This window comes from Diadema antillarum, unplaced genomic scaffold, assembly GCF_040938485.1.
Source record: "Diadema antillarum isolate AM-2024a unplaced genomic scaffold, OU_Dant_1.0 seq00000847_RagTag, whole genome shotgun sequence".
Classification (NCBI taxonomy): domain Eukaryota; kingdom Metazoa; phylum Echinodermata; class Echinoidea; order Diadematoida; family Diadematidae; genus Diadema; species Diadema antillarum.
The window spans coordinates 1560645-1586889 of record NW_027271721.1 but is presented as its reverse complement, the minus strand read 5'-3'; the positions used below and the strand labels follow the sequence as shown (position 1 = coordinate 1586889).

The window sequence follows — 26245 nt, the reverse complement described above, 5'->3', positions numbered from 1 at the left end:
CGTTGTCAGACGCGACAAAACGTGAACCTCCACACTTCCCTGCTACAGGGCACGGGAAGGATAATCAGATACAGGTTGAAGTTCGAAGTGGCTCTGTCTGTAGTCTGATCAGTGAAACTGCAGCTGATATGCTTGGTTTAGAAATCCTTGTCGATGGGTCTGGATATGAGGATTACATTGATGCACCCAGTGGTCACTCGGGTGATCTTCCAGAGGTTGATATTGTTGGTATTGTTTCGTGTACATTGTACCACTATGAGTGTGACTTGATGTTTAACGGTTTCGTTGTGGATGATCATGTGATGAATGACGGTGTAGATGTGCTCGCAGGTGCAGATTTCATGGAGCAAAATGATATTGCTGTTCGTCCCTCGAAAGGTCAGATTATGTTTGGAGATGATACTATGTACACTTATAGTCTCAGCGATCGATCCGCTGGCTATGATTCACGTAACACTCATCACGCACAATCCGTTCATGTCGGTGTAATGGAGGAGATACGTGCGCATGATTACAATGAGTTTGAGTGTGAGATGGAAAGTACAGAGAATGCCGAAGCAGAGTGTAAGTCACACAACATGCAGCCTGAAGGTGTTGCTGTAGGCTTAATGGTGAAAGAGGCAAAAGTGCAAGATCCAGGGTTTGAATGTGAGATGTGGAATACTGAAGATGAAGAAATAGAGTGTGTGTTACTGAATTATGATGATGGACAGAATAAGATCACTGCTGTGGACAAAGGCGTTTGGTGTGAGTGTGAACAGAAATATGGGACAAATTCTGACAGTGATTCATGGACTTTTGATCCTGCAGGTGCAGATGGCATTGAAGTCTGTGATGTTGAGAGTCCCAATATGGCCATTCCCTCCACTGAGCCCTGCTCTGTTCCTCCCTTCACTGAGCCTAGCTCTGGTCCTCCCTTCACTGAGCCTCGCTCTGTTCCTCCCTCTACTGAGCCCAGCTCTGGTCCTCCCTTCACTGAGCCTCGCTCTGGTCCTCCCTTCACTGAGCCTCGCTCTGTTCCTTCCTCTACTGAGCCCAGCTCTGGTCCTCCCTCTACTGAGCCCAGCTCTGGTCCTCCCCCCACTGAGCCTAGCTCTGGTCCTCCCTCCACTGAGCCGAGCTCTGTTCCTCCCTTCACTGAGCCTAGCTCTGTTACTCTCTTCACCGAGTCTAGCACAAACATTTTCATGGGCAATACAAACCCTCACGCTGACATTGACAATACATTCACAGACACTTCACACCAATCACAAGTGAATTCACACATACACTCACACCCTAACAACCAAGGTCAATATATGCCCATTGACAATTCGTGTAATACCTACAGTGATCCTCAAAGTCACTATGAGCAGTACCAGTTTGTGGAAGCTACCTTACCTCAAGGTTTCTCCAAGCTTCTTCCCAGTCAGACAGGTGAGGACACTCTTCCTGTCACAGACCATGTCTCTCTACCCAAGGTGTCAACCCACATGGACATACGTGTATTTGGCATCGATCGACATTGCGCTAGCCATGGTTCTGCCTGTGTGGAGGAGACAACCGCGACATTCGCCCATCAGCCAGTCCAGGGTGAAGTACCATCTTCTACAGGTTCTCCTCCTGGCAAATACCTCACTCCTGCTGATGCCTTTCCCTCTTGCACGCCGCCAGACAGTGAACACCAGTTCATGATGGTCTTCAACGGGGTCCCCAAGATCCACCCAGAGGGTTCTACTGCCTACAACAATGCTGTTCGCCTCTGCCCCCCTATGGATGACGTTAGCCTCACTGATCTTGACACACAGCCAACCTGGAAGGCTCCACCATGGCACAATGGCCTGTGCCTGTCCTGTTTGTGGTCCGAAGGAGATTCCTCCCCCTCTCCCGATGATGGAGTCTCGCATGCATTCCACCTGATGATCCCCACCGAACACTCATCTGATGATCCCCGAGCTCCTACCCATGGCTTCGCTGATGTGGGTATCACGGATGTCCTATTCCCCCGCGTGCTCCGGATCCCCCATCCCTCAGCACCCCCTGACTCCTCCCGCCCATCAGCGATAACCCATGGTCCTCCCATGCCCCTATCTCCTCCAGGTTAATTGGTCATTTAAGTTTATTTTGTGTATTTTGTACCCATGTTTGTAGTGTGTATATACTGTAGGTGCTCAATGTGATGTGTATGTTTTCGTAATTCACATTTTTCCACATGCATCAGCTGTCTGTATTGTAGTTTGTATACCGGTACCCACCTTTTTGTCATTGCGATAGTGAATCTTACGTCTTGTGAACTTCTTTGGGTATCATTTGATGTTTTGATAATTTTGTGAATCTGTTTTTTCTTACAGTTTCTGTTGTGATTTTTTGAGTTCTGAATCTATTTCAAGGAAAAGATTTTGGCCTTTGGATTAAGGATGCGATGTGTGTTTTTGTAGTTATTACCATTTTGGCTATCGGGTAGGCATATGGTGCATTTTTGTTTTTACTGTTCCTAGTATGGCAGCTATGTACCATACTGTGTTTCATTTATACCAGTATTTAATTAGACATGTAGATAGACTGGACATGTACGATTTTTGTCAAGGTTGATGTCAACATACGGATGACTTTGTATGGCAAATGCACAAGCCTTCTAGTTATTTTAATGTTTATTATTTCTCCAGAGTTTCATTTTGAATCACACACTATCTGATAATATTGTTTTGCAGTCTGTGCAAGTACATACACATATCTTATGCTGATGTTGTATTTAGTTAGCCTAAAATTTATATTGTCCTTTTTTTACTGACGGTCATAGATTGTTTAATGACCTAATGTATAGGACACAGGAGTGGAATGTACTGGTATGTATAATTTTTTAAAGACAGTACACTTTTGTATTTGTCTGTTCGACTTTTTTGGTACATAATGTACAGTCGTATACACATCTATTACTATGTTGTTGTGTAAGCATGGCACTTCAAAACTCTGATAAGTTTTCTTGTTGTTTTTTGTACTAATGTTCATAAATGGTGGCAATCTTCCTTGCTACCTGATTACTGTTCATGGTAAACTAGACTTGTATGTTTCCAGTACAGTATTACAGATTTGCAGTGTTATCATGCTCATACCCCGTATTAGCACAGTTGTGTTCATTTTTCCCATAAGATTGGCACACATACATGTATGTATAGCTTAAACATATTTACCGGTATGCATATTTACATAGTGTGGTTGTCTGGATTGATTATCCACTATCATTGAGCAGGATCGATTCATGAAAACAAAAGAGTGTTTTTCACGTCTGCACTGGTTTAATGTTACAATCCATATACAGATATGTTTTTATAAGTACCATGTCCATTGTACGTGCTCAACTTAGTGAAGAATGTCATGTTTTATTCAGATGACCGTGTATAGTTTATGTATCTGATTATGATATATACATGTATGGGTTTTTTTTTCAATTTTGTTATGCTTTATTAGTGTCATGTTAGCGTAGTTAACTAATTAATGGGGCAAGAGAAGATATTGGGATACAGTACACAATAGTGAGATTGTTGTGAAATGTGATTTGTGTTCAGTTATCAGAAATCTAGGAACAATATGATGTTGGTGAGTGGAGTTTGATGCACATACAGTGTAGTTTATATGAATATGATGATTTTGTGTTTTTTTTTTGTGAAAATCATAAAGCAAGTCAAGTTATATTTGTGTGTCGATATACATGTATGTAGAGGTTAAATGGTAAAGATTTTTGTTGGACATTGATAGTCTGTACGATCAATGTGTTTATGCATAAGGTTATCAATTGTTTGTTGACAGCGATAGAGTTTTGTTATTAACTACAGTATAGTGATTGTTATCACAGTGATGGGTGATATGCTAATTGTTCAGTTGTGGTTTTGTTTAGTGATTAGTTTCCATTTTTTAGAGTGTTTGTAACAGAGGCAAATTTTGAGGTTGTATAAACATATGATTGATTGTTGAATGGAAAGTAATTATTAAGCTGTCAGAGAACAGAGGACAGAGGAAGAAAGAAGAAGTCACGCCAGTATTGGTTGTGTTATATACAGTGTATGTAGTAATCTACGTTTGTACACAATTGGCATGCCGTAGTCGATTGTCTCGGCCACGGCAATAAATCAGATCCAAACCTCATCCGAATCGTCTACGGTTTCTCCCTTTTATTTACTGGCGGAAGCTGTTTGATAATGAAGCCTGGACAAGACGTATCATCTAATCATACCTAATTAAGTGGAGTGCAGATAGGAGATATGCGAGCAAACAGGAAGATGCTATTATAGAAACAACTAATGGAGCTAGAATTCAGATGTCGGAAGGAGGTGTTGTCAACGGCAACATGATTCAGTGGTGTCGGCCTCTCTTACCTTCTCTGTATGAAAAGAGCAGCAAGTTTATATCATGATGTAAATAAATATGATGATGACAACCTTGGGATGGTAAATGATTCTGTCCTATGATATTCAAAACATTTTCTAGACGCATCAGCAAACTTTTTTCAAATCTACATTTTCCTTGGTCTTTGCTCACACATTATGCACAGCCTAGCAAAGTAAATACCAAACATAAAATGCTACTTTTAACAAGGACCAAACACATCTAGGCTTCAAATACTTTTCCAAGGTAAGGTACACTGTAGAGTCTTGTGTGATGTGACGATTGCAATGAAGGTGTGAGGCAAGCGAAGAAGAGTGGTTTTGTAATTTCACCGTGTGATGGTGTGTTGAGAGGGTGTACATTGCATCACAACCCATGACCTATCCACACATCCTGAGCCGAGCATGTCCCATATTCATCCTCGTCCTATATCACAAGACATAGCCTGACAGGCAGGCACGCTGCAGCCGGCCTCACCTCTCAAGCTGAACATTCATGTTCTCTCGCCTGCTCCTTCTCACGAGGAGCGCCCGAGACGTGTGATGCAGCAAGTACATGCAGAGAGATGACGCTGTTTGCCAAGGAGGTGTCACATATCCCTTCTCTTCATTTACTTAGGAAGGTTGTGATGTATGAGCTTTCCCTGCACTCCAGAAATGCTACAGCCCTATTCATTCTGTTTGCTCCAGACTACTGTACCTTGCATGTCTTGTCTGCCGGTCTCAACATACAGTGCCACTTAATTCAATCAAGCACAAAGCTTTGCGTCCATCCACTACAGTTTGCCTTTTCCACATCTTATCAAAGTAAAAAAAGAAAAAAAAAGAAGTACCATCCTGTTAAAGGACAAGTTCACCTTCATAAACATAAGGATTGAGAAAATGCAACAATATTAGTAGAACACATCAGTGAAAGTTTGAGGAAAATTGGACAATCGATGCAAAAGTTATGATTTTTTTTAATTTTTGTGTTGCAACCGCTGGATGAGGAGACTACTACAGCTTGTGAGTCATATGCGTACAACAGTATAAAGAAAATGTAAAAGAAAATTCAACATATTTTCACTTTTTTCGCATAATAAAAGTGCACTTGACTTGCCTCTTTCTAAAGGCAGGGGGAATAATATTACCCATAACATTTGTCGGTAACGAGTCTGGGGAATGTGTACTTTTTTCAAAAGATGGAATTTTGTGAAATTCTCTTTATATTTTCCTTATATTGTTGTACGCATGTGACATCTAAGTTATTCATACATTGCAGTAGTCTTCTCATCCAGCGGGTACTGCACAAAAACTTCAAAAATTCATAACTTTTGAACGGATTGTCTGATTTTCCTCAAACTTTCAATGATGTGTTCTACTAACATTGCTACATTCTCTCAATCCTTATGTTTATAAAGGTGAACTTGTCCTTTAAACTTGCTATCTGTTGCCATAGAAACATGTCCTTTTATACAGTATATTACCCAAAATGGTCCGACATGTGATCCATCTTGTGTTAACCTATTGATTGCTGTATGAGGGAGTAGAATCAATCATGAAACCCAAGTGTGCTTTTTGTTTGCACAGCCACTGAATGTTTTCATAGTCTGTCTGTGGTTCTTTGATGTAGGAATCTGTGGATGTAGCAGTGGGTGGAGTCATTTTACAGCCATTCTGTGAGAAAAGGAAAAAAACTTGACCCCACTTCCTATCAAACTGCAACCTAGGAAACCGATTCCAAAGGATGCCAGATGGTTGCATGAAATATGTCTACACAGACTTTCCTCTGATGAGTCATCCTTGTGCCTCTCATTCAAAGATGTGTCCTTCTGCTACTGAAATTGTATTTATTATATTTAACTACTACTAACAACAAATCGACTAAAGTTGGGATAAAATCATCTTATCAATTTTCAAAACAAAAACAACAACAACTATTCATGGAAAATCATTGAGGGTTGATTTTCTGTGTTTTGTCTTGTTTTGTTTAGGTTTGTTTGTTTTGTTTTGTTTTTAATATCTGGCAGCTAGGAACTCATCCAAGAGTGACTGCTCTGTTAGTTTATAAGCCTCGTAGACAGAACTTTAACCTTGACTGTGCAATGGAACTTGGGTCTAATTCAAATGCATTGCTTCTTTCACCTGTTCAAAGGGGCATTTCATGAAGCATTTTGATGGCTGTTTTTTTCTGACAAATTTGCTCTCAGCCAATCAGATGCAAGGATTTCAGTAGCTTATAACAGTTTGTCAGAAAAAAAAAGATCAGCAAAGTGCTTCTTGAAATGCCCCCAGGACAACTCCTAGATACAGTCCCCAACACTGAAAACAGTGCACTATGAACTAAAACATTCATATCCATTTCCCTTGTGTTACAATGTCTGTTGCGAGTAACCAACTTGATGCTAATGACAGCAAGATGCCCACAAATGATTGATGTATTGTGGTGGTCAAGCAGGAAACCAATCATGGCTATGATTATGAAATGCAATGCGCAGTTATTTCTGAAACCCTAGAGAGAGATTGTATTACAGAATCAGAACAGCTCCTCTAAAATGTTCTTTGGAAGAGAACGTTACACACAGTTGCTACTCACTTTTTTTAATGTCTGTGAGCAATTCAGCTAATTGCAGCTAATCTTCTCTTCCCATGAGGAAAGTGTTGTTTTCATTTTCTTTTTGTTTCCCTTTTGCAAGTGTGGATTTCTTGACAGCACAGAATCTGAAATGTAGTCTATTGTTTTGAACGATGAAATGACGATTGACTGAAGTTGCAGAAGGAAGTAGCACCCAGTGTAGGTTAAGGTTGGTGCTTATTAAGTTACACACAGGCTTGAGGTTGTCCAGAATGTTCCAAATATAAAATCATATTCTGTTACTAATTTCTTCTTTTTTTTTTCTTTTCCGCTTTTTACACTATATGGAAACATAGCTACCATGGTCATGTTTCATATCTTTCAGGACTGGGCACAATGATATACTTATAATGCATGCTTTGCAATTTTAATAGAAATTTGATTTCTCCGGGAAAACATTATTCATGAGAATCAATACTCTTGGATCACTGATTCTTACGTTTTTGAATAACGTTCAATGAATAATGTGGAGAGAGACAGGAATATTAAATGCCACTGTGTTGTGAGTAAGCACATGCTAACACTATCATTCTCTACCAGAGTTGACAATGAAGCTTTGCATTTAGTTAAATTCTCCCTGTAGGCAGTTGAGTCATAACTTCTTTTTGATTCATGCAAAAATACAAATCCTTCTCTCTCTCTCTCTCTCGCTCTCTCTCTCTCTCTTTCTTTTCCTGACCTTGAAGAAACTAGTGGCACTTAATATTAAACAATTTCTTTGTGACAGTAATCCAAAAAGCGCCCTCCTCTGTTGTTTTGCTTTTTTTCAATGGAGAGAGGTCAGACAGGGGCATCCTACCTTGCAGGCACCCCTTGAAATGTAATCTAAATGCCATTGACACAGGGGTCCATATCTGTCACCCTGAAAGAATTCCCTAAAAGGAAGGAGGTTACCCCTCTCACCTCTCTTTCTATAGGGCTTTTTACACTTGCAAATTTTTGCTTAGTCCCGTACCAACGGTGGGGCTAAGGGGGGGGGGGGGGGGGGGGGGGGGGCCTTAGCCCCACTGTTGGTACCGGACTTTCCTTAGCCCACTTTCTGTTTACACTTGTTTTTGCCAAAGTGGGCTAGCCCCATTGATAGTCCCGTACTATCTGGCCCTTCAAAATAGCAGGGTTAGCACCGCAATTGCGGTGTTAACCCCGCAATTGCGGAGTGTAAACAGAACGAAAAAATAATCAGGGGCTAAGCGACGGAGACGAAGTTCGACCCCCCACCGACCAATCAGAAACGAGGTAATCAAGTGCTGCCGGTGTGTGCGTGTACGTGTACAGTGCGCAGCGTAATAATGAATATTCATGTGGTTTGGAAAGTACGGGACTAAGAAATATGAGTGTAAAAAGGTCAATTTTCTCCTTATAGCCCCAGACAAGAGCTTAGTACGGGACTAATTGGCCAGTGTAAAAAGCTGAAAAAATTGGTACGGGACTAACGATAGTCCTGGGTCAGAGAAAGTACGGGGTTAAGAAACACAAGTGTAAAAAGGGCTTAACACTCGCTCCCCCTCCCTCTCTTGCCCCCCCCCCCCCCTTCTCTCTGCTTATGACAGGAAAGCACAACACTAGGAACTTGTTGAATCTTGTGGGAAAATGTAGGTATCCACTTAGCAAAGTCTACCTGCCACCTTTCATTGTGTTCTCTGTTTTCATTTTTCTGCCCTGTTTGATCTCTTCCTTTCCTGTCTGAAATATTTCTCTTTGAATGAAAAAAAAAAAGAGGGGAGGGACTGAAAAAGAAAGACACTGGCATATTGGAGGGACACTATTTATTGGGGTATTTTACCAAGAGATGATATTAGAACAGTACAGGTCGTGCAACGTTCACTGACCATGGAATCCCCTGGTGAGTTTTTCTGACAAATCCATCACAACAAGTTGAATAACTTCCATTGTCAAACCAATCATTCAAGGTGCAAGGTAGAATGTAATGCAGGACACGGTATTACCAACTTACAGAGAATTAAGGTATGCCCCCTGCAATTGCTCCATCAACTTGTTTCCACGCAGCTCTGCATGAGTTCTTCAGGGGTGATTTTTTCATTGTTGTTGGAAAGTACACTTGAAAAATTATTTGGAAACCTCCATTTCCTTGCTGTCTGTATTTATCCAATGGATGATTATTCTATCCAATGTTTATGAGAGACGTGTTTTGTATGAAGTCAAGGAACAAAGTATTATATTTTGCAGACAGATGGTAAAAACAGTGTATGGGGTGTATTTATGCATTCATGGATTCAGTGGCAAAAAAAACAAACAAACAACAACAACAACAAAGACTTGCTATGTGAAGTTCTCTCCACTGAAAATCCACTTAAAGGACAAGTCCACCTTCATATGCATAAGAATTGAGAGAATGCAGTAGGCCTAATATTAGTAGAACACATCAATGAAAGTTTGAGGAAAATCGGACAATCAGTTCAAAAGTTACGAATATTTTAAGTATCTGTGCAGTCACTGCTGGAAGAGAAGACTACTACAGTGTATGATGTCACATGCGTACAACTATATAAGGAAAATAAAAAGAGAATTTCACAAAACTTTACTTTTTTAAGAAAGTGCACAGTTCTTCGACTTGCTACTGACGTATGTTAAGGGTGATATTATTCCCCCTGCCTTCTGAAAGAGAGAAGTCGAGTGTTCTTTTGTTATGTGAGAAAAATGGAAATATGTTGAATTTTCTTTATTCTTTCTTTATATCGTTGTACTCATGTGACATCACAAGCTATAGTAGTCTTTTCATCCAGCCATGACAGAGCAGAAACTTCAAAAATTCATAACTTTTTAACGGATTGCCCGATTTTGCTCAAACTCTCACTGATGTGTTCTACTAATATTGCTGCATTCACTCAACCCACATGTCTATGACGGTGAACTTATCCTTTAAATGATTTTCAGTTTAGGGAGATGCTGAATCTACTCCTCAAGGGGATATTTTGAAAAAGGAACGAAAGCAAAGATGAGGAAGGGTGATAATTCATGAAGTGATTACTTACCGTATTGTCCACCGTCCTGTTTTCCGTTCTCCATCACAGCTGGCGAAGTCTGATCCATGCTCCCGTGACCGATGTAGCCATCATCTGCCTGTTCTCCAGCGACATCGTCAGTTTCCGTCTCAGCCATCTCAACGTCGTTGTCGATGTGTCCGTTGGCGGCGACGCCCATGGCATCGTTACCATCCCCTTTCCCGGCAACACCATCCACCTGCAGCTGCTCCAACTGCTTCTCTTCCTTACCGGTCTCCATCTTGCCTCCAGTCCCCTCTGTGTAGTCTTTCTCGTTCCTGTTCACCTCGTACTGTGCCGAGAAAGGATCGTTCTGCAGCACACCAGTCTCCGCTGGATTGTCCATCGTCTCCTCCGCGTGCCTGTTGGAATCAAACGTGATGGATGTGACACATGGTTGGGATGTCTGGCAGGAGCTTGCCAATCTAAGGAAGAAGTGAACCTGCTAAAGCCATCAGCCTACCGGAGTGTGACGTTCAATATGAGCCTAAAAGAGGCACAGGAATATAACTGTCATGTTCAGTCTCAGCTAGAATAACTATGCTGCTTTTTTGTAAACTAGAGTCACTGCCCTACATTTACTTTAATTATAATGTTTGCTCATTTTATGGCAATTTAATGTATTATGGTTAGTAATCATGCTTATTGAACTATCCACTGTATCTCACATCTCCACCTAGGCATTCACATCTGCATGTGATGTGGCATAAAATAATGCTTCACTGGTGTTCTTTACACCAATTAGTCTTGTATTAATCTAACAAAATGATGTAGCTTGCACAGTAATCAACATCAATTTAAGAATGCAGAATTGGAAAGTTTGATGCACAATTTATCATAGGAACAAACAGCTGTGCTGATAAACTATAGTATGCTGGAAAAAGTACAAAATTAGTCGAGTTGCAGAGATGCATCCACCAGTGCATTAGGAAATGCTGGTGTTAAAAGGATCTCCAGCCAAATTTGATTGTAGGAGTGGCCTTGTACAGCTACTTTAGCCATGGAGCTATTGATCATATGCAGGCAAAGTGGATGTTGCTTCATTAAATATAGTCAGGGGAAATAATGGCAGCAGACTCAGCTCCATTCAGTAATGTCTGCATAAAGGTAATAAGTCCACACTCACAAGCAATGAAAGATAATACAAATGGAAAACCGAGAGGGAATTACGGTCAACATAAGCACTATTGTGGCTTTAAGCTAATATTGCTTCCAGACTGTTATAAGTTAATGTGAAAGGCAAAAGTACACTCTACTCGGAGTTAATCAAATGCAGAAGCCAAGTTGATATAGGTGAAGTTGGCTGTTAACATTCGAAATGTGAGTTCATGGAGGTAAATATATAATGAATGCTGGTTCAAAGGATTAAACAATTTGTCATATAATATATTTGTCATATAATATATACCTAGACTCTGGATTACTTCATGAATTCACACCAATAAATAAAGAGTTAATTGCTTCACTGAATGTTTTTTCAGCAAAGTCCTAACTGCATAGATAGTATGATATCAAGATACATGTATTCAATATCATTAACAACAGGGAGGTACTCAAGGAATTCCTAGCTGTACCCTACCATTTCATAGCACTAAATGACAGAAAAAAAAGCATGATTATGATTCATGTGTGTGATCTAGATCTAGTGAACTCTAATGGCTTTTGTCCAGTGATATATATATATATATATATATATATATATATATATATATATATATATATATATATATATATATAAATTTCCTGACAAGCACAGACCATATATTGTTCAAGAACTTTTGGTTTACTTTAGTAATGCAGAGCACAAAACACCCCAGTGCATTTCTCTACTGATAATGTATGCGTGTGTAAGCATACCTTGAATTCAAAATATATTAAATGTCTGACCCAAAATATATATTACCTTGAAGAGGATAACATTAGAGAGAGATAATTAAAGAGTCATGATATTACAATATATTGACTCGTCAACAACAATCACAACACCCTGATGCAAGTACACACACACACACACACACACACACACACACACACACACACACACACACAATCCCCCATAATCCATCCATACTCATATATGCACACACACACATGCAGGAACACATATACACATTCAATATGAAGTAGCTAAACATATAATGTGTCTTTGGAAATAATCTCTCTAACAGAAACTCACACACATTTCTGTTTGACAAAAAGATAAATAAAGAAAGAAAGAAACATAGCTCTATTCGCCTACACTCAGTTTAAGCATTTTCCTAGACAATGTAATGCTAGATACATTGTTCCAGTGCTTCCAGCATAAAACACTTTTACAATTTCAATCAAAGGATTGTGTCTGGCATCAGAACTGCATGATTGATGTGCCTGCTCAAAGAAACTACTGGATACCAATATCCTGTACTGCTCCTTGATTTTTTTTCCTTCATGTCAACAAATGCCTAGAATGCCTTACTGATGCTGTGTTGAGAAAATGGAACATAAAATAAAAGTAAAATGAAAATTTGCATGAGTTCTATGTTCAAGGCTTAATCAGCTGGGTAACTTAATGTAAAATCATGAATTTTGAGCGCATGAAACTTTCTCAAATTTCACGAGGAGCAAAGATTCATGGAAATAAAATGCACATGAAAGTGGTTGTCTGCACAATGCATTGAATGGCAGTGGTGATTCATAAATTTTCATGCTGCAAAAAAGGCTGTCGACTCCAATGCGCAAAAATTTCATGTTGCAAATGATCCTGGTTCTACAGTATCAGCAAATACTTTAGTTGAAGTCGTGGATACTTCCCCATTTGTGCTGAAACTGATTTCACTTTCTTTATCCTTAACTAAGTAATCAGCATACATATACATCATAGTCTTCGATGCTTTCCCATCCGTGCTGAAATACATTTCATCTTCTTCATCCCTGACATCATTTTTCCTCCTCTTCTACTGCTTTCATTGACACACTCTAAGTACATTTTTTTTGTTTTTAATTTCTGCTAATGATATTGAGATAATGTGATTTTTGTTAGCAGACAGTGATATTTGATGCAAAGTACCATGTGACCGATCATGTGACTTTATTGATGATGTTTACATGATGATATAGGATGATGGGGTGATGTTCATTTCATCAATTTCCACAAACGTCTCATCTGTGCTTGATACTCTTGACATGCTCCATGTTTCATGTCATTCTCATGATCATTATTAGCTTTCATGATGCTTTCATCTCATACACCATCACTAATTACCTCTCCATGCATGTGCCTTCCTCTCATAATGTTCCCCTGTTATCAATCATATTTACTAATCCTACATAGGTCACATAAAGTTTGCTGACACCTCAAATGCACTACTGCAAAGTTTTGTTTAAAGGACAAGTACAGTAATCATTAAATTTGAAATGTATGAAATAACTGAAAGTTTATAAATTTCAGAAGGAGTATCTCAAAGGATAAAAGAAACTACAGTTGAACCTCTCGTATCCGGACAAGTCGGGACCGGGGCTCATCCGGATAAGGGATTTGGCCGGATATGGGAGACTCAATGCTTTATACATGTACATATACATACACATGTACTGATGTAGCCCATTGTAGTACCACATGTAGTAATGTGTATACTGCAACCTTTTCATTGTTACACTCAGTAACAGACCCCAAAATAGAGGTTTGTGTTTGCAAGAATGAAATCATTTTCTTTTATAAATTCTTGGGATGATTTACCTAAATGATCATTAAGAAATGTATCAAGTATATGTAATTCATGTGTTTGTGTAGGAGTTCTCATGGAGTTGGGAATCCCCCTTTCCTCCCGTAATTATAATATTAAAAAAAAATCACGGTGAGATTGCGTCCGTATAATAGAGAGATCCGGATAAAGGGAGGCCGGATAATAGAGGTTCAACTGTATGTTTATTTTTGGGGAATAGAATCAGCTTATGGTTACAGGTCAACAGGATGATAATTATTCCACTAAAAATGTAATATATATATATATGTATATATATATATATATATATATATATATATATATATATATATATATATATATATATTTGTTGCATGATAAAGCAATACATCAGGATGCCAAACAACAGCTGGTTTTTTTTTTCTGTGAACAGAATAAATTAGGTTTTGTACATGGAGGTATTAATGGTAATTTGATGAAACAAAGAACACCATGAATATGTAATTCATGCCTACCTTAGATAAGCTATGGAAAGTTTTGCGCAGTCCTTTTAAATTATGTCCAAGTTCACAAACTTGACTTCCCCGTATTGTCATTCATACTCACAGAAATCTATTTTGACAGCAAACTGATATCAATGTTTTTCTATATATCTTTATCAAGATTGTTCCTCTTCCCAAAAGAAAGGTAAACAATATTTTGTTCTCTATCAAACTCTAATAACGAATGACTTCCTAACAATCTTAGTGTCATCTCAATAATGCTCTGGAAACTCAGAGCTTCTGGCTCTCTCTGGAATTTTTGAGGAAAAATATTAATTCCCTTCTTGAGCTTTTCTGCTGTAAAAAGAAGGTCTCTTGGGTAAACTTAATAGCTACTCTTCTGTCACATAAACTCCCATCTCATGTACCTCTACTCCACTGACAAAAAAAACCCCAAGAGAGGTTGACGAGCAAGCCCAATGATACCTTTATACCCTCTTTGGTATCATTTTCCTTCCTATGTCTTTAAAGAGTGAGTCATATTCATGGAATGGAGTTCGGGATATCCACTTCTAATTCCAAGTTGAACTGTGTCAAACTTGCTGCTGCCTATCACATTGCTTCCTAAATTTGTCTCCTCAAGAAAAGTAGTTAGCACGGTTGTGTCTGAATTATAATCCCTCAGAATTCTATATAGGCACTCCTCTTAATCTTGAACGAAAGGGAACATCCTGTATAGCCAGGTAGCTGAATCATGATTGATAACGATGCAATAAATCACTTCTAGAAATCACTCTAAACCCACAGGAGCGTAGAGATGGAAACATGCATTGTGAGTGACCAAGTAGATTCAAAATGCAAACAGTATTTTAATTCATTTCTTTTTTTTTTTGTGAATGCAAGGAAGACTAAAATATTTCCAATTTTCTGAACAGAATATCAATGAAGCTATTCAATCAATCTGAGAGCAGTTAGAATTCATCTTTCAGTCAATGTTTTGTAACGCACAGCATAATACACCAACATACTGTGTGTGTTTTTTTTCTTATGTGCTATCTGAGCAATAGCTACATCACATGATAGTATATGCATAGAATTTTATAGCTTCCAAGTTTTTATTAATGGAAGTTCAAGGAATGAAATAAGGTATACATGATAATTCATAATAGTTGCACAATGAATGATGAGGTCATTCAAAAGTTTTATGATACAAAGACCTTTGAAACAAAGATCTTTGGAAAAAAAACAATTTTTAGTTGTGGTATATGTTTTGAGAGTAACAAATCCAGGAAGTTTCCAAGACATGACAGATTATACTGTACTGTTAAACCACACATTTTGTAAATTTTTGCAAATTTTGTGAAGAGCCAGGATTGGCAAAAGTGTTTGTCTACACAATCCATTGAATGACAGCTGTGTTTCTTAAAAGCTTCTTGCCATGAAAAAGGCCGTCAGCTCCAATTCTTGAAAGTTTCATGCCGTGAATGTTTCTAGTTTCATAGTATATGAATGGAAAGAAAATGTCATTTCATCAATTCCCTTTATTATATGATTTCATTATTTTACTTCAGATTATTGTCACTGTTAAATGAAGACATGGGTCTAATGGACAATAATGTAACATGAAACTCCCATAATGGCAGAATATGAAGCTTTTTCATAATTATTAGTGCTTTAATGTAGGTTAGATTTCAGGTGTAAGACAAAGAACACACACAACACACACACACATATATGGCATTTAGTAATAAGGTAACTGAGGATTAAGCTGTAAATGACAATAATGGCTTTAATGACTTAAAGTAATACTTTGAGCGCCAATGAATACTAGTATGTTATTGATGATGAGGAGGATAATGATGATAAACTCTCTACTGAGAATTCAATAAATTGCAGATTATGACACAATTCCATTTACCATAGTAACTATTTTATGTCTAATTACTTTACCACTCAAGCCTGGGTTGATGGTTTAAAACTAAAGTTGAATTGTTATTGTTGAGTTATAAAAAGTTTACTGTAAATATCTGAGCTGCACTCTGATATAAAATCTAAGATATCAAAAAGACCATGAATACCCAAGTATGTTTGTGACAAATGCATTTGACTGGGTGCTACAGTGCAGGCCCTTTGACAAAAGTTCTATGTTTATCATTGAACTGTGTTAGCTCTATGAACATCTCACCCACAGGAATATAACCCGGTCATTGAATTATGCCAGCGTTTAGTGCGACCCAAAATATATCAAGATACATGAAAATGTACACCCACAAGACTAGATCCCACCCTAAAGACAAGTATTACCGTATACTGCATACCATAACCATGCCAATGAATTCATGAATACACTAGTATGAAGATAATCTGAATAACATGAACAAAGAAAGAGGACATACAAGAAATACAAAAGCACACATTCAGTCAGGCCTATGTAGATGAAAAGAGCAAACTACAGATTAGCAATTATTCTTTGAAAATAGAATTTAAAATAGTCACTAATAACAATTTTAATCAGGAGGCGGTCTTGTAAATAGAAAAGCATCAATCAGTTAAATGTTAATTTGGACTGGAAATATTTACCAGGAGAAGTTGTGAGGGTCTTCATTTTTGTTCATTCCAATTAATGAGATAAATGTAAACTGGGAAGATTTCATCTTTTTTTATCATGATCTCTTCGGGTTTAATATTTTGAGTTGTAACCAAACAAAATGCATACACACAATATAGTACCCCAAACAAAGCTTGTTCTTATCTCTTGTGAATGTAAAAGATGTGGTAGAATATTGATGAGATGCTTGCCCTGTGTTAGGAAGGGAAAAACTCATCTCTTTAAAATCGTCATCTCATTAAATCTTGTTCACATTGACACCTCACAATTTCAGCATCACAGTTTACCAGTTTCTGCCACCTGCTACTCTGTGTTCCTGCTAACCCCTCATCTGCCATCTGTCACTATGCAATATGCCTGAATGCTGGCCAAATCCAAAACCCATCAGATTTACTGAACTGCACAGATTACCCAGCAAAAAAATAAAAGAAAAAAAAAATATAGGCCCTACTGAATATAATCTTATAGGTGACATTGAGATGGCTCAATGCCTGTGTATAATATCAATATTGATTTCCCTTTTCCATCCTTTGATTTTAATGATGATGTAAGCATAAAATTGACAGCATCCTGTTTCATGAAGTCATTGACAATTATTGCAGTCACATTGATTGTAGTCACCATGGCAACAACAGCTGACAGATGATTCCTAGCTGTAGAGCTGCTGTCATGGTAACTGTAAATATTGCAAGATGCAATCAATACTTGAAAACACTTAATGAGGCAGGGCCCTGGTTTTCCTAAATACACAAAAAGGAACATCTCTTTTCCTCTGTTGTGTGTTTTCTCTCCTCCCCCCCCCCCCCCCCCCACACACACACATACACACCAAAAGTACTTTTGAGTACAGTTTCTCCCTTTAAAAATAGAAATGTTAGTACATAAATGCAATATGTATGTATATATGTGAAGCTAATGCAATCTGATACAGCATGCATTATGATGCACATTAGTACCACTCTTGGTTCAAAACCAGTGCATGAGTGAATATCCCACTAATTTAAAACCACAAGTTGCCTGAACATTTAGGTTTTTATATATCAATACTTTTTCTCAATTGCTTTTTTTCCTTCTTTAGCAATGTGGTGAGATAAAATGAGGATTAGAACCCTGATAAAGACATGAGTATGCTATGTAAGCTGATGACAGTAATTCAATACCCCTGACTGAAGGTGTTATTAGTGGCCTTGTGGATCTAAGCTCTTTATCTCCTGAGCTAAACACTTGCATATTTTATATGAGAATTCAAACTGAGTAAAGTATCATGGTGAATACATTATTGGAGACACGGCAATCATTTGGATTAGTGACCCTAGTCCCAAACCATTTGGATTAATGCTGTATGGATGGTGTATGTGCAGAGAATGAAGTATTTTGTTGATAAAAACCTTGCTCATGCTGAATAAATCCATTCTGCTGGCAACCTGAAATTGATCCACTTTAGAGCTCCGGAGGTGGACATGCAAATAGGATATGAAACCATTCTTGTTGATTTGACATGGAGATGATAACATTTAAAAAAAAAAAGATGGACACGGTTTTGTCATGCTAAAGAATAGCGAAAGATGGGAACACAAACTTAGAAGTGATAGCAAGACAGACATGGAAATAATAATACAAGTCTGAAAATGTCACGGGAAGAGAAAACTAAGCCACCTGTCAGGGCGGTGGTCACAATCTCTGTCTGAATGCACTGCACACTTCAGACTGCATGCAGTACAGTACTGTCTGTATGTCATCTATTTAAAAATGAATGCCTATGCCAGACAAGAGATGTGAAGAGATTATCACACATATCACCATCAACAAATCATATACAGAGAGTAAGACTATATCGGCTCACACCGAGACACACAGCAAGTACGACACAAGCACACTGGCCACCACCAACAAGACGTGGGTGGAATATTATGTATGCTTGTTGCAGGTACTCAGCAGGCGGCTCTCACAGAAACTGCTAATGTAACACTTGTTAATGCACAAATACAGCCTCCCCCCTGGAGAGAGAGAGAGGTGCCGTTGCCACGGAAATGTGGAGACGGGGGTGAAAGGGATGGGAGAGAGAAGGAATGTGCCAGAGAGGAGCACATGAGGGGATGATGAGACGAGGGATCATCAAGTGTCAAAAGAAAGATGATGAGGGATCTTAGTCTGATGAGATAAAAGGGGCTAACAAAGAGGCAGACAAAATGGAAACAAGGAGGAAACACAAAAGAGATGCACAGATGAATTGAAACTAATGAGTGATGTTAACTGAATGAGACAAGAACATGACAGAGACAGACAGATGGTATGGTGGTATATTAAGAGAGTCGGAGATGCAAGAAAATGGCAAATGAGGGGTAAAGTTTTTTTGAGAGAAACTGACAGGTCAACAAATAGACAGATGGCAGGTGAAGAGGCAGGTGGTAACATTATGCAAACAAACAAATTTAGACCCGCTCCTACCAAATGACAGTGGAAGAAAGCTTTAAAGATAGGGAGAAATATAGACAAGGAGTGGGAGACAGAGGGGGTAGAGCAAAAGAACAGAAAGTAGTAGAATAGAATGTAGAAATACTGAGCCATCTCAAGAGAGAAATTATAATTTCACCACTTAGAAAGACTTATGAGCCATTGTGTTCTCTAATCAAAACACAAAACTGCAAGCAACTAATGAGAATGGAAGTTAAAACGAGAGGAGAAAAGGAAATAGAATGAAACAAGATGAGTACAGGATGATATTGTAGGGGAGACATACAGGAATATAGTATACTCCAATATGGGAGATGAGAAATAGCAAACATACAGAGATGAGAAATAGAAAACATATGAGAAGGCAGGTTGAGATGGAATAGCCAATTTTCTATGTTCTAGACTTCCATCATCTTCCGAACATTCTTTCCTGGATGACATTTGCATCTGACAGACATCTACGTCATTCTCCACTCTCGCAAACAACATGCACATATTCAGTACATCTGGGCATTTCATGTGCATTGCATCTACCTACATTGTGTAAACTCGGTGTGTTTCACCAACACATAGCTTTACCAATATTACTACACCTCTCTGTTCAAAATTACGTCATGTTATGTGTATGGGTTAATATGTCAACTTATTATTATCCAACCTTTCAAGAATTTCATTTCATATAATTTTTTGAAAAATTTATTTCATCATCGACAACAGTGTCTTTGTAAGAACTAATTTTCATAGAGAGCATGGTACACTATCTTGTTGAAAAAGGGAGTGTATAATACATTTCATGCATAGAAATGATTGTATAAACAGTACCATTATGTATCAAGTAACAGTACCAATATATGTATCAATATTCATCAGAACTATTCTGAACATAAATCAGTGCTCTTATGCACATCAGCTAAAGTAGATTAGTTTGTGTAAATGGACTGTTTAAAGATTGAAGTTTAATGCTTACATCTATAAGGCACATTTACATTGAAAGGGAATATGTCATCATAACTGGGAAAGGCAAAAGTGCATTTACCTCTATCAGCTCAATTAACAAGAGTAATGGAGACAACCTGTACTAATCCAAGTTCTTAGAAAAGATCACATTTTACGGACACTTTCATGCATTCTATACCAAGATGAGCATTAGTCATTTTTTTTTTTCATTTGTTATCCAACACACAATTGAGACACATCATACGTACATTGTATGGTACAATATCAATGAGAAATGATTCAAAACTTTGGTGACAATATTTGCAAACATATAAGAGTACAGAGAGCATAGTCTACAAAGGGACCATACACGTTTTTTTTTTCTCTCTCTCTCTTTCTCTTCATGCAGCATCATGCATGATACCTGCTGTGGCATCATTATGCATTGAATGCCAACTCTGACGGCAAGGGTTCTTCCAGACGAGGCATGGTTGCTATGGCGTTTGCAATCACATGATCAAAGTCAGAGAATATAATTTTCTAGATGGAGGAAGACCTTGATCTGAAGCTGGCTGACAATAAACAATTTAAGAGCCCATCAAGGGGCCAGCTTTATGCAGAGGAAGAAGAATAAGGCTTGATTGAGGTAAAAGCTTTGAGGCAAAGACTGACTCATGGAAACATCTAGAAAAAAAAATGTCAAAACATATTTTGTGAGAGTATTTGGTTGTGCTTCGAGACTGTACTAAACTTGAGTTAGGCTGTTACCATTAATCAAAGCATGGTCGTCATAAGTGGATAAGTTATATATGAAAGAAAAAAATGCTGGTATTTACATTATTCAGAAGGAAAGTCATGAGATCTAATGACTGTGTTGTTCAGGTCAACGCATAATGTCACTTGTAACTTAAAACAAGTGCAAGGACGGGAAAGACATTATTTTACTTTCATAGGCAGCATTTTACTGCTCGCATGTCTTCAAAAGAGTATAAAAGTACCACAAACATTATCAATCTTACAAAGTCAATATCAGTAACATAAAATATTATTTTGATATATAACATTTGAAACTCTATAAAAAATGCACTTGGTTTTAGCTTGACATGCATACGTATGAAGAGTTGAAATGCAATGTAATCAGGTATTTCTAGCAATCTGATATATTTGAGACTACATCATTTGAAAACAAAGACTAGAAATGTCGCTATGGCGACTGGTATGCCTCCGCCATAATGCATGATTCTCCTAATAGGTCTATAGTACATGTATGTGGACAATGTGTGATTACATTTTCACAAAATTGACAAAATATTAAAATGACATGTTTGTCACAAATGTATTGAATGTTTACCTTCCTTGACCTATGTTTAATTGGATGAATAGGAGAGCATGTATTTGGGGATTTAAGAACTTTAACTTGACTTTGACCATTTCATAAGTTTATGCACTGAGTACTTTTCAAGGTATGGAGAAAAAGCGCAATTTCTGTATTGAACAGTAAATTGTTATCATTTTCATCTGGCCTTTGATTTATAAGAGAATCACTGTCAGGCAGAACATACACAAATTCAGCATGTACTAAGTTTCAAGATAACTTGAGCCACTTCCGAGATATGGAAAAAGAAGTAAGTTCAGCACTTTCACTTGATCTTTGACCTTTTGACCTTTGACCTTCTTGGCAAAAAAAAAAAAATCCCAGAGAATCTCTATTGGGTTATACATGCATACATCAAGTTAAAAAAAAAAATAATCCTGCTGGCATTGCATAAATATAAGGAAAATAGTAAAATTTTGAAGTATTGCCCTTGACCTTTGACCCCTGACCTTTGACCCCATAAACCCTAAATTCCCTCTCAGATAACCACTGCCAGTCAGTAGATCTATGCATATATACTATATTCTATGAAGATACCTTGAACAATTTCCAAGATACAGAGAAAAAAGTTAAATTTTAACATTTTACTTGACCTTTTGACCTTTGACCTTTTGACCTCATGACCCCAAACTTTCACCAGAGAATCTTAATTGGGTAGTACATGTATACACTAAGTTTCAAGAAAATATCTTCAGGCATTGCATAGATATGGGGGAAATAGTAAAATTTTAAGTATATGACCTTGATCTTTTGACCTTTGACCTTGAGCATGTGCACCCAAAAGTTGATAGGCACAACTTCACCCCCTAATACACATACATGCCAAGTTCCATTTGGATACCTCAAAAGGTTTTGGTAGTTACCCTGTCCACAAAATTCATTACGGACGGACGGACGGACAGACAACCCCAAAACATAATGCCTTTTTATGCCTTCGTGGCGGAGGCATAAAAATAATCAAAATGTATGTAATAATTTTTGTTTGATATCTTCCAAAAATATTTCTTGTTATGTAACAAGTGCAGTTTAATTTCCCAACATTTTGATGATGTCCTTACTTTATAACCACCCCCCCCCCCCAAAAAAAAAAATGAAAATGGTGAATATCTGTTTTTGCATTCAAAATCTTTATACACTCATCATGAAGTGACATATGACATACATGACACCGAAAAAAAAAAATGATTTGCTGAAGACTGTATGGATAAAAAAAACAACAACAACAAATGAAATATCTCTGAAAGATGGCATAAGTGCACAAAAATACAACAGACTTCCAAGAGACAGTTTCAAAGTTCCCATGAGTTTATAAAATGCCTCCCATCTGGTCTGCCCTGTCATTACTCGTTGGTCACTTCGGTCTGACAAAAGTAATTTGGCAGCACTTTAGAAAATTGACCAACACCCTGTCTCATCACCTAGGGAAAGAAACCAATTGATGGTTCTCTGTGGGATCTGTTGGTCAAATGCTGTATAGACACCCATTACTACCCAGGAATTTGTGTCAAAATTTCAGCACTGCTTATCCTCCGTGCCTCGGGTAGGCTTGAGTTTTCTCTATTTCTTAAAGTTTCCTTATTTCCTTTCAATTTGTAAATTGTGAATTTCTTGTTTCATTGACCCTATCCTTTGTCAATATGTAATGTAGGGATCTTTCCTCACATAAAAATGTCTTTAGAAGTACAAGAAATAATTCACCCACAGTTTTTGTTCTCTACCACCATCATGTATCAGTCTCAATAATGGACATTTTCCAAACTTTAGATTAAATCATTTGTGCCAGCTTTGGCTCACATCCACTTTCTAACATTATATGTCCTGATTAATAGTGGAAAGCAGCACATCATAAATGTCTTAAAGGTCCATATAAAGACATAACCATTTAGACAATACAATAGTCACCATGTGGCTTGATTATCTCCCAGAAATTTACATTTCACTCACATCCTAGGCAAATTCTAATGTATCAGACAGTGTATGCCTTAAACCTACAGTACATTTTTAGAGACACACACATCTGTTTGTGCAGTCTTGGATACATGCCAATAAATCATCATGTAACATATTAAAAAAACACTCATTGTATGTTCTTAAAGTTTAAAAATACTTTCTTATCACATTAAGATCAATGGCATGGGATCAAACCAAGCTGACTGTGCAAAATTTCTGAGGCTTCTGACTAATAACAGCTTATCCTGGAAATCTCATGTTAACTATATCTACGTCATAATCCTTTCTAGGAACATCAGTACTCTTAATAAACTTAAACATGTTTTTCCTAGCCAAATTATGCTGAATGTTTATTTAACATTGATAATTCTGTTTTCAATTGTGGAATTCTTGTAGGGAAAACACTCAATAAAAATCTAATTGATGTTCTTTGGTGTATCCAAATATGCACTGTAAGAAATATGAACCATGCTGAATACTTATTTGATATCAAAAACCTATTCTTCACAAAAAAATAATGAAAACAACAGATTTGCTTACTTGCAATGTTGGCATAATCATTTATGTCTCATTTTTCCACTAAAGGGCTGCTGGATGCTTTTACGCTCACATGTTCAGAATACTTTTATTCACAGCATTATGACAGATTAATGAATTTCAGCTTCCATACTAAAAAAACAAAACAAAAACAAAACCAAAACGAAACAAAACATGGTAACATACAGGGTCAAGGGACAGGAAAGTTCCCCCCCCCCCACACACACACACAAATAACAAGTTGCTAATCTTTATATTACTTTAAATCAAATTTAAAAGACCTTTTACTCAATGGATATATTGTGGACACTGAATAGGTCTACAATGTCTTAGGTAACATATTGCTGGTATATCTTTGTCCCACTCCTCTAGACTTGTCAACATGCTGGTGAGCATAGTCCAAGCTTGGCCATCATGCTCTCAGAATTCATCATCATCAAATCTACAGCTATTTTTTTTTTCTCTACCAAGAGCATCTTTGCAGGCCCCAATCACTTGCTTATTGGAGAATCAACTTTTTCTCTTTTTTTTTTGGTCAAAAAGGAATATAGTTTTAATGTTACAGCATTAAAAAATACACAAATTATGTCCTATTCTGAAGAAGAAACAAATGGAATGGGTCAGAGATGTGGTTCTCCTTTATTTTGCTATATATTTTTTCTTTTCATCTCTTTTATACTATCATTATAATTGGTCTAATCATTGTTATCAACTCTTGTTCTTTCACGCATACCATTTTTTTTGGTGGTGCCAACAGTTCAATAAGCTTGATTATCTGTAGGTCCCATTATATTTTTCTAGTATATGTACAACTGTAACCATTATTTAAAACATTTGTGCAATTTTTATGTCAATTAAGTAGTTTCTTTGATATTTCTTTTCTTTCTCTTTTTCCTATTTTTTTTTTTTTTTTGGCCTTTTTTATCCACATTCGTCTTGAATTTGAACTGGCAAATATGGTTACACAATATCCTTGTGTCTTATGTAATCTTGCTGTAAAAGCAAATCAAAAAGGTCTTCTATGCACATCATGTGATCAATGGGTTCATATTTCTTGTAGTAATGTACCAATAAATTTGTACAATGATATATCTCATCAGTCTATTGGCTGGGAATGTCCTCGGTGTATTATGCAACATCTTTTTTTTTTCTTCTTCTTCTTTTTCTTCTTCTTCTTCTTCTTCTTCTTCTTCTTCTTCTTCTTCTTCTTCTTCTGGTCCCCATGGAAGACCAGTGACTCTACAACAGTGTCGCTGAATATGGGTCTTCAAGCCGTTTTCCACTATCTCATCTATCACTTTGTCTTTGTTATTATTGTTTAGGTTCTCTGTTTGTAAACTCACACTCATACTGTTTAATGATGTTAATTTTCTTTTGTTTGTATAACATTGCATTTCTGTAAACTCTGTATATTTGTAAAGTTATTTCATTGTATGCTTTTTATGACGGGAAATAAAACCAAACCAAACCAAACAAACATGTACGTTTCATATTGCCAAGTTACCACTACAACTTTAATGTATATATAATCTACATACTTTTGCTATTGCTGTATGGTCATAGTGCAATAATTTGGGCTTTAAATATTATTTTACAATGTAACATTTTATGAGAAATATGAAAATTAATTGAATTAAATTGAATCTGTACTTGTGCAATTCTGAAAATTCTGTGAATGAAAGAAATCAAATCTCTATACACCCTTTCTACACACCATTCATGCTGTGTCTCTACTTTATGCATTACAAAATGTAATGTTATTACAATGCAGAATTCTGTGGACTTTTTTGCTCTTGAGTATAGCCTCTTTACTTTTTAAAATTCATGTGAATCTGTAAACATCAAACCATTTTTTTCCCTTCATGATAAAATTGCACAGCATATTTTGGAGCGACTTCCACACGGTTATTTCTGGATAAATCACCATGGTAATGAGAAGCCTTCACGAGTGATCCCTGTGGTACTATCTTTAGACCTTGTATTGATCAGTTGAATGGTCTGACTGCATTGTGGTTTCATTGGTGTTGGCAGCTCATATGAGAGGCTTATGCAATAGCAGCAGACAGCTTGGATATTCCCCATCTCATGTCCTCATCTGAGAGAGCTATTTTGGTCTCTGGCTTTGGTTTTGCATTTGTTTTTGTCCGTGGTTAGGATCATGTCAATGTAAGTCACAAGCTGTGATATCACGCTTGTGTAGAGATTTCAGGAAATACTTGTAGGGCCTATATAGTAAAGGTCCGTTG

At 37.4% G+C, this 26245-nt stretch overlaps 1 protein-coding gene across 8 annotated transcripts in view; it reads right to left on the bottom strand.

Moving 5' to 3' along the window:
* The window catches only part of LOC139740309 (uncharacterized), a 100480-nt gene that overhangs the window by 64513 nt on the left and 9722 nt on the right, over positions 1-26245 (bottom strand). For all 8 annotated transcript variants that reach the window (XM_071650895.1, XM_071650896.1, XM_071650897.1 and 5 more), the window contains exon 2: positions 9969-10339. In XM_071650895.1, coding sequence (XP_071506996.1) covers positions 9969-10323 — 355 coding nt within the window. In that variant the 5' untranslated portion in view covers positions 10324-10339. The remainder of the gene's footprint in view (positions 1-9968; positions 10340-26245) is intronic.